Genomic DNA, 13,911 nt, shown 5'->3' with positions numbered 1-13,911 from the left:
GGCCAAGAACATTAATAAATAGAAAATAAATAAAAAAAGAAATCTCGTAAGCACTGTAGGTGTTGGGTTTAAAAAATACTTGTCATGAATTGAGTGGAGGATATAGGCTCTTTTTTGTCATAGTTTTTGTCGCTTTTTTTCCACAACAGCTCTTGGAAAAAGATGGTTAGATATTATTCAATGGTTTCAATGGTATCTCAGACGTGTTAGAAAACAAACCAAAAAAAAACAAAAAAAACAAAACGTTGCCCTCGACGTTTTGGGTGAGGCCGCCTGCGACGGGTGAGGCAGGCGGGCCCGCTTGGCTAAGACGCTGCGCCCCCCCCCCGGGGTGCCGCTCGCTGGCCCCTTGGGGGTGGGGGGTGGGGGGTGGGCGGGGACTAGTTGTTGCCCTGGGTCTGGGGCTGGCTCTTCTGCAGGGGCGCGGAGGGTCCCGGGGGGGCGGAGGTGGCGGCGGTGCTGGTGGGTTTGATCCAGGGCAGGGAGAGCAGGGAGGCCGCTGTGGTGGCGGTGGCCGTCATGGTGACCTGAATCATCTGGTCGCGCTGGATCAACCTGATCAGGGCTTTGAGGCGATCCAGGGAGGCCTGGGTGTCCCTCTGCTGGCCCAGCAGTCGTTCTCTGAGATCCATGCATTGCTGAGGGGAGACGAGCGGGAGCGTTACTTCTTTACCTCGGGAGGTTAAAGGGATGCTGAACTTTGGTAGTGCATTAGGTCAGTGATTCTCAACCTTTTTCATATCGAGGACCCCTAATTTACTCCACATTAGGACCACAAAACCTCCATTTGATGAGATTTTGTCTCTCAAACCCAAATCTGAGAATATCTTTATTGTTAGACATGATTTTGTCCAGAATTCCATGACTATCTGTATTGTAGGTAGAGAGATAACAGAGAAACTATGATCAAAATAGTCATTCTTCTCAAGGACCCCTAGTGGTCCCCGGACCCCACATTGAGAACCCTTACTTTCGGTTATGTAGCTTCCTGGCCGTGATATAACCCCAAAATCAGTGATTCTCTGTTATCTGTTGCTCCGTAGAGGAGACTGGAGAATTGTGGGGGGTTTTTTCTCTGCACATTCACTGCCATTGTCTGAAGGAACAGTCTGAAAATCACACTTGTAGCACATAAACAAATGCGAACAAAACAGATTCTGTCTTTTCGCCTATTTACAATTATTGTTAAACATACTAGTTCCATCAATGTATGTTTCTTCCAACCGGATTTTGGTGTTACACTTGTTCAAACTGAAAGGTCTACTAACATAAAGCATGCAATTCATTTAAAAACAATTAAGCAGCATGACTAGTTTTTTTATATATTGTCAGAATCTGATTTGTTTGCGTTCGTTTATGTGCTAGAAGTGTGATTTTTCAGACCTGTTCCTCCATACAATGGCAGTGAATGGAGAGAGAAAAAAAACACAATTCTCCAATCATATCATGGCCAGGAAGCTAAACAACCCAAGCTACTACCAAAGTTCAACATTAAACTTTAAAAGAACAGTTTGCCCCAAAATGAAAGTCCTGTCTCTCAGATCAGTTAGACTCATTCTTGTAAAGTCCTTTGAGACATGCATGTAATAAAGAGCTACATAAATAAACAAACTTTAACTTAATCACTTTTTGTTTTCAAACGATAACTGGAATTATCCTGTAAGGACTCAGCTGACTCTGAGACATCTATGCCAGGTGTCTTACTGTGAGGGTCTTGTTGAGCTTCTTGTCCTGTTCTTCCAGATGAGCGCACTCTTTCTTCAGCTCGGTGTTTCTTCTCAGCAGCCGCCGCTTCTCCTCCTGCCTCACTGCTCAGCCACACAAAAAGCAACACTCCCATCAGTCCATGTATGAACGTCTTCACAATACAGACCTTTGGCTATACAGCGAACACAAAGTCTGGATACAGAGTTCAGCCAGTAACCAGTAAGTTTACCTGTCTTGTGTGTAACGTAGGACTGGACAAAGTTCTGTGGCCATGACATGTTCTCCTTGTTCAGAACCTGGAAAGCAGAAAAACAGTGGAATCAGTGAATGAAAACCTTGGAACACCTAAGTCTTGGTGACAGATGTATTATTCTACATACTGTCACTGTTCATACTGTGTACTTTCCTTAACCTTTATTAGACCGGGAGCACCTCCATAAGAACCGGGCTCTGTGTGTTCGTTGACTGTTGGTCGTTTTAGAACATAATTTACCCCGAACAGCATTTTTATTGATGGACGGACTATTTTTCTTCTAGGAGAGATACTTCCTGTTTGGCAGACCGGATCTACTTGTGTTTTTAAATACTAATTTTAGTGTAAACTAAGAACAGAAATGCAAAATGACGACTGACCCAGGATTGCTTTGTTGTCTTAAAGTTGTTGAATCTGTTCACAAACGTGTTAAGTTTTCAGGTTATTTTCGTGGCCCCATTCAAATGAATCTGAATGCTACAAACTCGTCCAGCTGCATCCAATCTTGGTGAGTAGATTATATTCTGGTTTTCATGGCGGTCAAATGCCGAATAACCCCCAAGTGGAATATTGCTTTAAGGCCTTGAGTTTAGGTAATATCATTTAAGACCCAAAGACGTTTTCAGGTCCTGTAGACACTCATTCACTTTATCCAGCCACATTTTTCCAGCCAGTTTGGGGATTGAAGCCAGAAACCTTGCAGTCACGCTTCTCTAACCTCTAAGCTCCCACCAACACATAAAGCATTCCACATAAGTTCTTTACCTTCTTCTGGCACTTGGGGCAGTACCACACCCCTCTGGGTGGGGTTTTGAGGGGCGGTTGGAGGCAGTTGGGGTGGTAGGCGCGGGGGCAGTTGTGGCAGGGCTGCAGCTCGCCTTCCTCCTTGCAGATGGCACAGTGCTCATCATGCTCCAAGTCCTCCTGTCGGCAACACAAACACCAGTGTCCACATCAGTATACAGGGTTCATTTCAATTTCACCCCCAGAAAATTCTCTCTTTCATCTGGAATACACCTCAAAATTCCATGATATTCCAGGAATTCCATGACCAGTGTATGTAAACTCTGTTTATAGCGTACACACTCGTCCTGAAGGTCAACAATAAACTGTCCAACAGTTAATGAAGTTGGTGCTGCCGTTAATCCGCCTCTTCTGAGTTGTCAATGTTTACTGGCAATAGCTTAATCTTTTGAAAGGGACAGAATGCAGCTCTCCTCCCATCTTATCTTTGTAATTAAATTCGTAACAACAGAGGGGGGGGGGGGGGGGGGCCCTATCACACGGTATACTGTTTGAACAGCCAGAGTCTGATATGAATCCTAAGAGTTTTCTGATATCTACTAAGAAGCTGAGTGAGTGATTTGTTTGGACTGTGAATGCTGGACTCGCACACTAATGGTGCTATTTCCCTGATATCTCTGGTGAGGCAGGCAGTCAGTGAAATGTCAGGAGTTTAATCCTGGGAGAGGGATGGCAAGGTGGAGGGGGGAAAAAAAAAAAAAAGCTCCGGCACCGTCGGGCCAGCGGGCTTCTCAGATTGACGGTTCTGCCGCCGCCATATCTCTCTCATTACACCGTCTGCAGGAGCGGGCGGCAGGTTGAAATAGTATGACAGTCAAACACCAATGGAAGCGGTAAAAAGCGGGCGAATTTGCGGAGGCGGGTACAGACTCATCCGTCATTTTATAGTGGCAGTCACAGTTGCCCGAATAGGACCGGAGACCCAATAGAGATGATGATGAATCCTGCTGGAGGATTGGCCTAGTTCTGTTGCTCTTCTCTTGTTAGATGTTGCCTTGAGGAGTTTTGTCATGTCCCACGGTTGCAATCAAAGCTAGCTGTTTGTTTGTGTGTGACGTTTATAATAATGACATTGTTTCCTGTTGGGTTTTAGGCCTGTGCCCGAAAGACGGCATCAAAGAACACGATGGGAAAGGGCCGGGCGACTGAACGGTTACATCGGGGATCGACGGTGGACTGAATCGCTAGTAGGGCTGAACAATTAATCGGAATTTTATCAAACTGCAATTTTCAAATCGCAGGAGGTGCAATATTTGTTAAAGGTGAAATGTGTCAAAATACCATTTTAAATGAAATATTGTGGTGCTGCAGAGATGTCCTGGCCTACACATCATATTCTACAGACTTAAGAAAACATCTTTGTTTGGTACAGATCCCCGCAAAAAATCACACCATAATCATTTTAACACGTTTTTCAGTGAAAATGAGAATAATGATGTAAAAATGATCATTCCCTCTAATATCGCAAATCATATCGCAATTGCAATATCGGTCAAAATAATCGCAATAAGATATGTTTTCAAAATCGTTCAGCCCTACTTAACACAAGAACACCCCACCTTGACTGTAAAACCTTAAAAAAAATCCCAAACTCCATTATATACCTGTTTATTTTCACTGAGACCAAAGCCCCTGTTCCAAGACACGTTGGAATTTAACTCTAATAACAAGTAAGTCCATTAGTAACCTCAAAATATTTCAATATTAAAAATGATTTTCCTTCATGCCATTCCAAACCATAACTTTGCACTGCCTTCCTCCTTGTATTTACTGGTATACTTTATCAGTCTAGTAAGCTGATACGAATTTGCCTTTTCAAACATAATGCAAACTAATTTAAAGCTGCGGTAGGCAAGGTTGAAGGAAAACAGAAAGATCAATGCACTTAGCAGAGTAACGGTGCATCAATATTGCTGAGATTCTGACATATTATCTGACTCATTTCTATTCACCCAACATGGGGAGTACTTTAGCAGAAGTCAAACCAAATGCCAACTTATAAAACCTTTTAATCAAGTTTATTTACCCTTGGATATGAAACAGAAATGGCAGATAAAAACGCTAACATTTCGCAGGGACTAAAATGATGCTCAAGATTTTAAATGTGATACTTGTTCAGCCTTTTTTTTGTGACTGCGAGGACTTTAGACTACAATACATAATAAAAATTTAATTTTAAGACATTAGAGATCGCCGTATGTGACGCCAATCGATTCATGGGAGGATGTACACCAAACCCTGTTACTACAGTATATCCACAACCACACACTACTTAACAATGTGGCAAACACACACCCAAACACACACACACACACACACCACATCCCATCAGTAGTCATGCTACGTACCTTCCAGCAGAGATCCTCAGTGTCTAGCGTGTGGATGGGAAGCAGAGAATAGGTTAGTAGCAGCCAACAGGTAGAGACACAGCTAGACGGGGGTTAGAGGTAAAGCCATGCAGTAGCTAAAACCCTGGGGAAGGCGGCTCAGTTCAGCCTGCAGCATCTTATTACACAGAGCTGGAGGCCTGGAGCTGCATTCTTATCAAGCAGGAGCCATAACCAGCCATGGTGCAGATACAGGGTATCTGCAGCCTCCACAAAGCCAAATGAAGACCTTTATAAGGCGAGCAGGAGTTACATTTAAGACCAGTGTAACCAAAATAAAGAAACAAAAATCTGGCAAAACAGATTATTTCTGATTCTATGTAGCTAATGTTATGAAAGAAAAAAAGACATCAAGAAATTAAATGTTGCAGGTCATGAAGTCCACCATGTTTGTCATATTGTATTCACCCTGTTCTGCATTAATCTAAGAGTGGACATGCATGCTGGTCAACCTTAATGTGACCAATTGGAAGTGCAGTAATGTAACAACATAAGAAAATCAGCACTACTGCTGGTCCCATTCACATCTTTTGGTAAAACTACACATTTCATGGCCTTTCTTATTTCAATATCACTGCATGTAAAGACGCTGCCCAAGGCCACTATCTAACTTTATAGTTGTATCAAAATGAAACTTAATTAAAAATAGACCCATCATGGTGAAAAAAGTACCTCTAATTACTGTGTTTAAAACATTTAATACTTTAAGGCCTTAAATTTGTATGTTATCAGGTTTTCCGATTTTTTTAAGGACCCACAGACACCCTGAAAAAACCCCTCCAATTATGCTATTCTTATTGAGAATGGGCTTTTCATCGTTAAGCTGCTGGTCCAGTGTTGTTCCCTAGCCAAGCAGGCGTGTTCATGTCCCTCAGGATGGACATGGGGCTAAATGGAATCGGTTTGTGTAATGAGTTAGTTAGCTTGACAACAGGCTGTATGGTGCTGATAGGAAGTGGAATGCGTTTTACCTCGTGCGGATAGGAAAAGTGGGTTGTTCAGGTAATTTGATGCAAGCGTTTACGCTGGAAGGCAAAAAGGAAACAACATTTTTACTTTCAGCAAAACCTGGAATTGAAGAAAAAAGATTAAAATCTACATTCACATACAGAAATAAAAGTTGACTGATGGCATGAGAGTGAAACTCATATTAAAAAGACATTTATTTAGTAGCCACTTTTAAGACGTTAAGACTAAAGTGGGTCTCAATTTTGAGTGATGATCAAGTCACTCATTTTGGTGTTTGGGGATTTTACCCTTCAAAGTACTATAGCAAAAATGAAACAATCTGTCTCCATTCCATAACCAGTACTGTTTGGTGGAGTTTCACCAGGATAGAGGAGGGAACCTATTCGTTTCTGACCTCTGGCTCAAACAGGCCGCTGTAGGCAGGGTTGGCTGTACTCCGCCTCTTCCTCTCCTGTCTCTTGGTCTGGATTTCTGTTGAGAAGAAAAAGACTATTTGTTGCCTGGAATTGAATTGAAGACCAAGTACCAAAATAAAGAAACAAGGCTGAAAAACTAAATATCTAGGACTTTTCAATGCAATATGGTTTTAATAGGATAAAAACTCTGTAAGAGCATCATGAGTTTGATTTCTAGAATCAGTTTCAACTTCAATAAATTCAATCGTTCCATACAAATTCAGAAAACAGAATTTAAATTCAGTCGTCTGCTGGAACAAATCTCATCACTTTCAGTCTAAGTCAATTACCACAAACACAAGATCTCAAGTCAAGACTTTAGAAACCTTTTCAAGTCATCCAAGTCAAAGTCAAGTCCCAAGTCACCAGAACCCAAGTCAAGTCTCGTGTCAAGTCCAGTCTAAAGCCTTTTCTTCATGCATCAAGTCCAGTCTAAAGTCTTCTCTTCATGCATCAAGTCGTCTAAAGTCTTCTCTTCATGCATCAAGTCCAGTCTCAAGTCTTCTCTTCACGCATCAAGTCCAGTCTCAAGTCTTTTCTTCATGCATCAAGTCCAGTCTCAAGTCTTCTCTTCATGCATCAAGTCGTCTAAAGTCTTCTCTTCATGCATCAAGTCCAAAGTCTTCTCTTCATGGGTCAAGTCCAGTCTAAAGTCTTCTCTTCTTGCATCAAGTCGTCTAAAGTCTTCTCTTCATGCATCAAGTCCAGTCTCAAGTCTTCTCTTCATGCATCAAGTCCAGTCTCAAGTCTTCTCTTCATGCATCAAGTCCAGTCTCAAGTCATTTACACAAACACAAGATCTCAAGTCAAGACTTTAGAAACCTTTTCAAGTCATCCAAGTCAAAGTCAAGTCCAAGTCACCAGAACCCAAGTCAAGTCTCGAGTCTTCTCTTCATGCATCAAGTCCAGTCTCAAGAAATTAAAATTGTGACTCGAGTCTGACTTGAGTCCAAGTCATGTGCACTCAAATGCAATCTTAGTAACCCTAGACCTTAGCATTTTAAATAAAGAGACATAACCAAAGAAAGCAGGACAGTATTTGAAAACATTTGTATGGGTAACTGCTACTCCACCACCATGTTGGGATAATCTGGGGATAGCCAGCCAACCCCAACAAGTCATTATCCACCGTAAACCTACCTTCCAAGTGCTCTGTGGTGACCAGGCCAAGGGCGACCATGAAGGCAATTTTCTGTAAGAGGCACAGAGGCAACATTTTAATGAGTAAACCTTCACCGCAGTGTGGAGGATTACGACCAAGTGGCGTAGCACTCCCAGAGAGGAAGAGGAGATCGGGTCAGGAGAGAGGGACTAGAGCTAGAGGATCCTCAGCTCATCACTGAAGTGTTCTCCATGTAAGAGGCTTCATTCCTCCTTAGGATATATTCATAATGAGCTTCCCCACACCCCCCCCCGTCTCTCTCCTGTATCTCCTCCCCCCGTCTTCCGTCTCACACGTATCTCCGATGCCGCCGCACACACTTGTTTTTAATAAAGAGACGATTCTTGTTCTGGCATTTCCCAGAGCAAATAACAATACTGTGACAACGGTAATAAAGACAGAATGTCTCCTCCAGAGAATCTAGCGCTTTATGGTTTATTGTACGCCATAAACTCCCCCCATTTACAACCAGAGGACGGGGGATTGAGATCAATGTATTCATATCAGAATCACTCCTCCTCTGCGTTATTGTAGACGTTGATTTGCTATAATTCTAGACGGCGGAAAGTGAGTGCTGTTTCCCTGTTAGGAGTAAATCTAATAGCAGCGGTGCTCTAGAGGCAGAGGAAAGTGGATTACGGTCTTGTTTCAGGCAGTCTGCTCTCCTGCCATCGCTGCTGCAAGAGAGAGAGAGAGAGAGCGGCCGGGAAGGGAGGGCCGGGGTCCGCCGCGGGATTATCTGGGATTAGCGATCGGAATAATTGGATCGCTTAACCAATCGGCGCGACGCGGGACGAGATGATCGTCTGCCGTGACTCCAGGCCGGCAACGACACAAGGAGCACAAGCGGCGTTTTAAACATGAGGCGTAGTTACAGCAACTGCTAAGTCGTAGATAGAGAAACGTATGAAACGTGGGTTTGGTTTTGAGCACACTTCAATGTCAGGCGTCAACATGCTTTGCCTGGTCTCTACATGTTACTGCAAATGTGTTTAAGAGCATAATCACGTTAGCATAATCAGACGGGGTATTTGCAGGTTTCACAAAGGCAAATATAAGACCTTTTTTTCATGCAACCCGGAATTGAAGACTACTTAAAGCCAAATGAAGAAACAAAGCTGACAAAGGCAGCCTATCTCTGATTGAGCATAGCTAATGAAAGTTAAATGGGCAGAATAAGAAAAAAGAAAATTAATTAAGGGACATGAAGTCCAACTGTGTTTACTAAAGCAGATAGGATTCATAATGTACTACTAACCATGTCTTTTATTAATGGAATAGAGGTCAAGCAGCAGAAAGAAACCTGTCATTGCATAGTGATTTTATACCTTTTTATAACTTTTGAATATGATTTTAATACCTTTTAAGGCCTTACATTTTGATCATTTATTCTAAAACTTCTCTTTTTAAAGCAGATACCCTGTCAGAGTATGGTGTTTACATGACTCAGGCTTTCCTTGCATTGTTATCTTTATCACAATACAATAGCATTTTTTCCCATGGAAACCTGGTCTCTGCTTGTGCAGTTTCCTTTTGAGATGTGAGGGAGAAAACGTCTCATCGAGTGCCAAATATGAAGCTCCCCGAGTGTGTGTCGCATGCAGTTTGCGGGTGGTGGGTCTGACCTCGGGGTCCTCGTCCTTCTTCGGGGCGGGGGGAGACGGAGCCGGGGGAGCCTCCTGGGACGGAAGGTCGGCCTGGGAGCCTGGGGACCCCTGGGTGCTGCTGGGGGCCTGGGGCTGGATTATTATCACCTGATCACACACACACATAAAGAGGCAATATTAGGAATTTCATGCACGTACAATCTGACTGGGATTTTTTACTTTGTTCTGTTGCTGATCATGACACAGATGTGTGTTTGTGTTTGTGTTTGTGTGTGTTTTAGTAAAATTAAAAGTTAAGAGTTTACTTTTTGGGTAATGAAGTCCAAAGTTGCCTAGTGCAGCATTAAATTGTATGTTAGTATTCAGTCAGTGAGGTGTGTATGTGCTGTGTGTGTTAAGTGATGGAGACACCAGCCTTGTTGTCGGCGCTGAAGAGCAGCGGCTGCACCTTGACGGCCTCGCTGACGGCCGACACCCCGTTGCCGGTGGCGGGGGAGGCGGCGATGATGGCGTACGCCACGCCGGGCCCCGCGGACGCGTGTTGGCCCACGCCGCCGGAGTCCGGCCCCCCCGACGAGCTCTGGGCCGGGGGCGGCGGGGGCGAGCCGTCGCCCTGGCCGTTGGGCTGGCGCTCGGGACTGAAGGTGCTGTTGGCGGTGGGCAGGGCCGGGCCCTGGCTCTTGGGGCTGATCACGGCGGTGGCCCTCTGCAGGCTGAGCGGCTGCAGCTCCTGGCAGGGACTGTGGGGAAGGCTGTCTGGGATCTGGGTCTTTGGCCTGACCTGGAGGAACACACGAGCAGACGACCAAGAGTTAGCCCCGCTCATCCTTACCCTAACCTAATCCTAATTCTAATCTGAACCCTAAACCCAAGTCCTAATCTTGAAGTAGCCCCTTGAAGAAGTGAGGATCGGCCAAAATCACCTCACTCTGAAGGTCTAAAACTCAAACTGGCTCTCAATAGGAAATAAGAACAAGTACACACAAACAGACACTGGACTGATAGACCAGTAATTCTCAACCTTTTTCATATCAAGGACCCCTAATGTAGTCCACATTAGAGCCACGGACCCCCAGTCAATGAGATTTTGTCTCTCGGACCCAAATCTGAGAATATTTTTATTGCTAGATATGATTTTGTCCAGAATTCCATGACTATCTGTATCGTAGGTTGAGAGATAACAGTGAAACTTCTTCTACATTCTCTAACTGTGTTCTTGTAAATGAAATAATGGTGAAGTTTAATAATTCATGAATTTGCTAGGGACCCCCTGGAACCCCCTCAAGGACCCCTGGTGGTCCCTGGACCCCTCGTTGAGAACGACTGTGATAGACTGACTGAACTCTGCTGAACTCCATATCGACACTAGACAAGTGTCCCATCCCTCTATTTATCAACCTAGTTGTATTTTACCCAACTGTGACTATGGCATTGCTGTTACAGTGCAACAGCTCTGCTTTGTCGGTGTTTCAGAAAGCCAATTTTAGACTTTTACAACCTTTTTGATGCTGCCCAGACCTGAATTTAACACCAATATAACAACCAAAATAAAAAAGGTGTGTAAAACCAGTCTATTTCTGATTGAGCATAGCTAGTGAAAGTTGTGAAACTCATCTCAATTTATGGTTTTAAAAAGTATTAAATACAGTTATTAGAGGTCTTATTTTTGACAGGTTTATTTTGCACTGCGTATCAACTCTTGGATTAATACAGAACAGAGTTATGCATCTTATCTGATTTACTAAACACAATTGGAGTTCATGACCCTTCATTTATTTCCTGGTGTCCTTTTTCTTATTCCGGCCATTTATCGTTTCAGTTAGTTTTGCCTGGTTTTGTCAGCTTTCTTTCTTTATTTACTGCGGTTGTTAAATTGGTCTTAGATTCAATTCCAGGTAGCCTTAAAAAGTCTTTTATTTGGCTTTCTGCAACCTGAAGATACAGTACCTTGCTGAAGGAAAATCAAAACTCTTAGTGGAAAACAAAAGAAGAGAAATGACACAACCAAGAGTCGTCCAGGGTAAAAAAGATAAATCTGTGGTGTTGATTATCCTGTAGAGGCGTTTGTGTGGGGAAACTCTGTCAACCAGACGGGACGTTTTCACATTTCCACCCCCTGAACTTCCCATCCTGTCAAGCCGGTGCTATTTCAGTGACAGAACCAAAAAAAAAAAAAAAGTACCTGCCTATCTTTCAGGCCAACATACACACAGCAGACTGAAGATAACCTGCCATTCATACCAAACACATGAGACGCTCAGAAGACAAAGAGCCGAGCCACAGGATCTCTCTCTTTCTCTCCCTCTCTCCCCATCTCTCCATCTTTCTCACCAGACAGCTCCACACCACACACAGATGCCCCCACCCCCACCCACCCGAGTGTCCATGCATGTCCAGACGTGAGCGGGCTCTTAATGCGTCCCGCCGTCCAATAGGAGGACAGCCGGACCGAGTCGGGGCGGGGGCGGGGGGGGGGATGAAACGCAGCCGATCTCTCCGCCGACTCATTACAGCGAATATTTGTCTTCCATATATTGGGGATCGCTGACACATATTAGTTCCATTTCTGCTCTGTTTTGATTCACTGTGGAGTGGAGTGTGTGTGTGTGTGTGTGTGTGTTTGGTTTGTTATGGTTTGTGCTGCCACCCGGTGGTCATCTGATGCCACTGCACCCAGTAATGTTAACTCTTTACCCCAGTCGAGGGGTAAAAATGCCACTGCAGGGTCAGGATGCAATTCATTATAAGCAATTTCACCCAGCATGTTTATTAATTTGTTATATTTATCTGCCTTTTACCCAGGGTTGACCATCTTTACACTATGGAGGAGAATCGGCAGAAACCAATGTATCTTGTGAAATAGCAATATTGATGTTTATCAAACAGCGGGTGTTATTTCAGGTGGAGCTTAGATGAAACTTTATTGATCCGCGTGGGGGAAGCGGGGTCGACACAGCAGCAGAAGTAATAGGATACATCAGGGAAATAATATATTAAAGGAATAGTTCACCCCAAAATGAAAATTCTGTCATCATCTACTCACCCTCATGCCAAATGAAACACAGGTGAAATGTGTTAGTCCATATGACACACAGGGAGGTTGCCAGCACAACTTGGTAGCAGCCTTCTCCAAAACAACTGAAGTCAATGGGGACCTGTTCTTTAGAGTTCCAAAACAAACACAACCAAACCATCACACTGTGAATAGAAAGACCTATACACCATTATTTGTTGCAAATCAATCAGCTGTAGTTAAGATTTGCACTAAATGATGGTGTAAATATACTGTAGGTCTTTTTGGAACTCTGAAGAACTGGTCCCCACTGACTTCAGTTGTTTTGGAGAAGGCTGCTATGGAGTTGTGCTGGCAGCCTCCCTGTGTGTTATATGGACAAACTTCACCTGTGTTTCAACTGGCATGAGGGGGAGGAGATGATGACAGAATTTTCATTTTTGGGGTGAACTATTCCTTTAACCCAGTATAAAGCGTCCAGACGGCCCTTTCTGTCCAGAGCAGCAGCAATGCCACTGATAAGCAAACAGATTTCCTCTCCTAACAAAAGCTCCATTGATCCAGCGACACCAGTGAAAGTAGATGAACTACAACAACAACAACAACAACAACAACAGGGATTAATGGCGTTTCATGCCCGTCCCGCCCGGCCCCGGCCCCGGCCACGCCCCCCCCTCAGGACCAAATTAACCGAGCGACTTAACCGAGCCGCTCTCTCTGATCGACCGTCACAGCCACAAGCACCGGAACTATAAAAGCAGAGGGTTTTTCTTTGTTTTTGTTTTTTTTTCTGCCGGAGGAGGGAGGGAGGGAGGGAGGGAGTTTAGCCGTCGTCGTTCCGCGCAGAGTGGAAAACCCTGGAGTGGCTTCTTGGAGAGGATTGTAATCACCCGGCAAGCTAGAACAGGATGTCCCTTTGTGTAGAAGATCCTCTTGATCTGGGAAGAAAATTACTTCCTCAGCCAGAGAAATTCAAGTTCAGTTTGACTTACTGAACTGTAGCCGTGAGAAATAGACTGCTGGCAAACCGCTGGTATAAATGCGTTCGTGTATTTCTGTCCTTGCGAGAGCCAGTTTGAGACGTTCAGAGTGAGGACGTTTTTTCCTCACTAGTTTAGGATTAGGATTTGAGTTTAAGATTAAGAAGGGTTAGTTAGGGCTGCACAATTAATCATAAATTACATATATAATCGCAATTGTATGTTTCCACAATTAAATTCCCCTGAAAAGCCCCGGTGTGGCATATCAAGTGGTTCCATTACATGTGACCAATCACAACCTCTGAATGGCCAACATGCACCATGAGACCAAATGAAAGTTCAGATGGAGACGCAGTAGAGAAACTTAGAGCAGTGGTTCTCAACGTGGGGTCCGGGGACCACCAGGGGTCCCCAGCCAATTGATGAATTGTTAAACTTCACCATTACTTCATTTACAAGAAGTTAACACAATTAGAGAATGTAGAAGAATGACTGTTTTGATCATAGTTTCACTGTTATCTCTCTACCTACAATACAGATAGTCATGGAATTCTGGACACAATCATATCTGACA

At 43.9% G+C, this 13,911-nt stretch overlaps 1 protein-coding gene across 1 annotated transcript in view; it reads right to left on the bottom strand.

Moving 5' to 3' along the window:
* Window positions 1-380: 380 nt before the first annotated feature.
* phf21b (PHD finger protein 21B) overlaps window positions 381-13,911 on the bottom strand; it is a gene marked incomplete at its 5' end in the record, with an annotated part of 29,219 nt that continues 15,688 nt past the window's right edge. Inside the window, 11 exon segments of the mRNA XM_071532861.1 lie at window positions 381-638; window positions 1,705-1,808; window positions 1,937-2,003; window positions 2,726-2,884; window positions 5,113-5,135; window positions 6,123-6,167; window positions 6,170-6,176; window positions 6,515-6,591; window positions 7,716-7,767; window positions 9,363-9,491; window positions 9,793-10,125. Coding sequence (XP_071388962.1) covers window positions 381-638; window positions 1,705-1,808; window positions 1,937-2,003; window positions 2,726-2,884; window positions 5,113-5,135; window positions 6,123-6,167; window positions 6,170-6,176; window positions 6,515-6,591; window positions 7,716-7,767; window positions 9,363-9,491; window positions 9,793-10,125 — 1,254 coding nt within the window.

This window comes from Centroberyx affinis, unplaced genomic scaffold, assembly GCF_046629955.1.
Source record: "Centroberyx affinis isolate AG114_WGS23_722 - 3 ecotype Tasmania unplaced genomic scaffold, CSIRO-AGI_Caff_v1 ptg002261l_1, whole genome shotgun sequence".
NCBI lineage: Eukaryota > Metazoa > Chordata > Actinopteri > Beryciformes > Berycidae > Centroberyx > Centroberyx affinis.
Note: the sequence above shows the minus strand (reverse complement) of the source record. Positions and strands in the feature narration are given on the sequence as shown.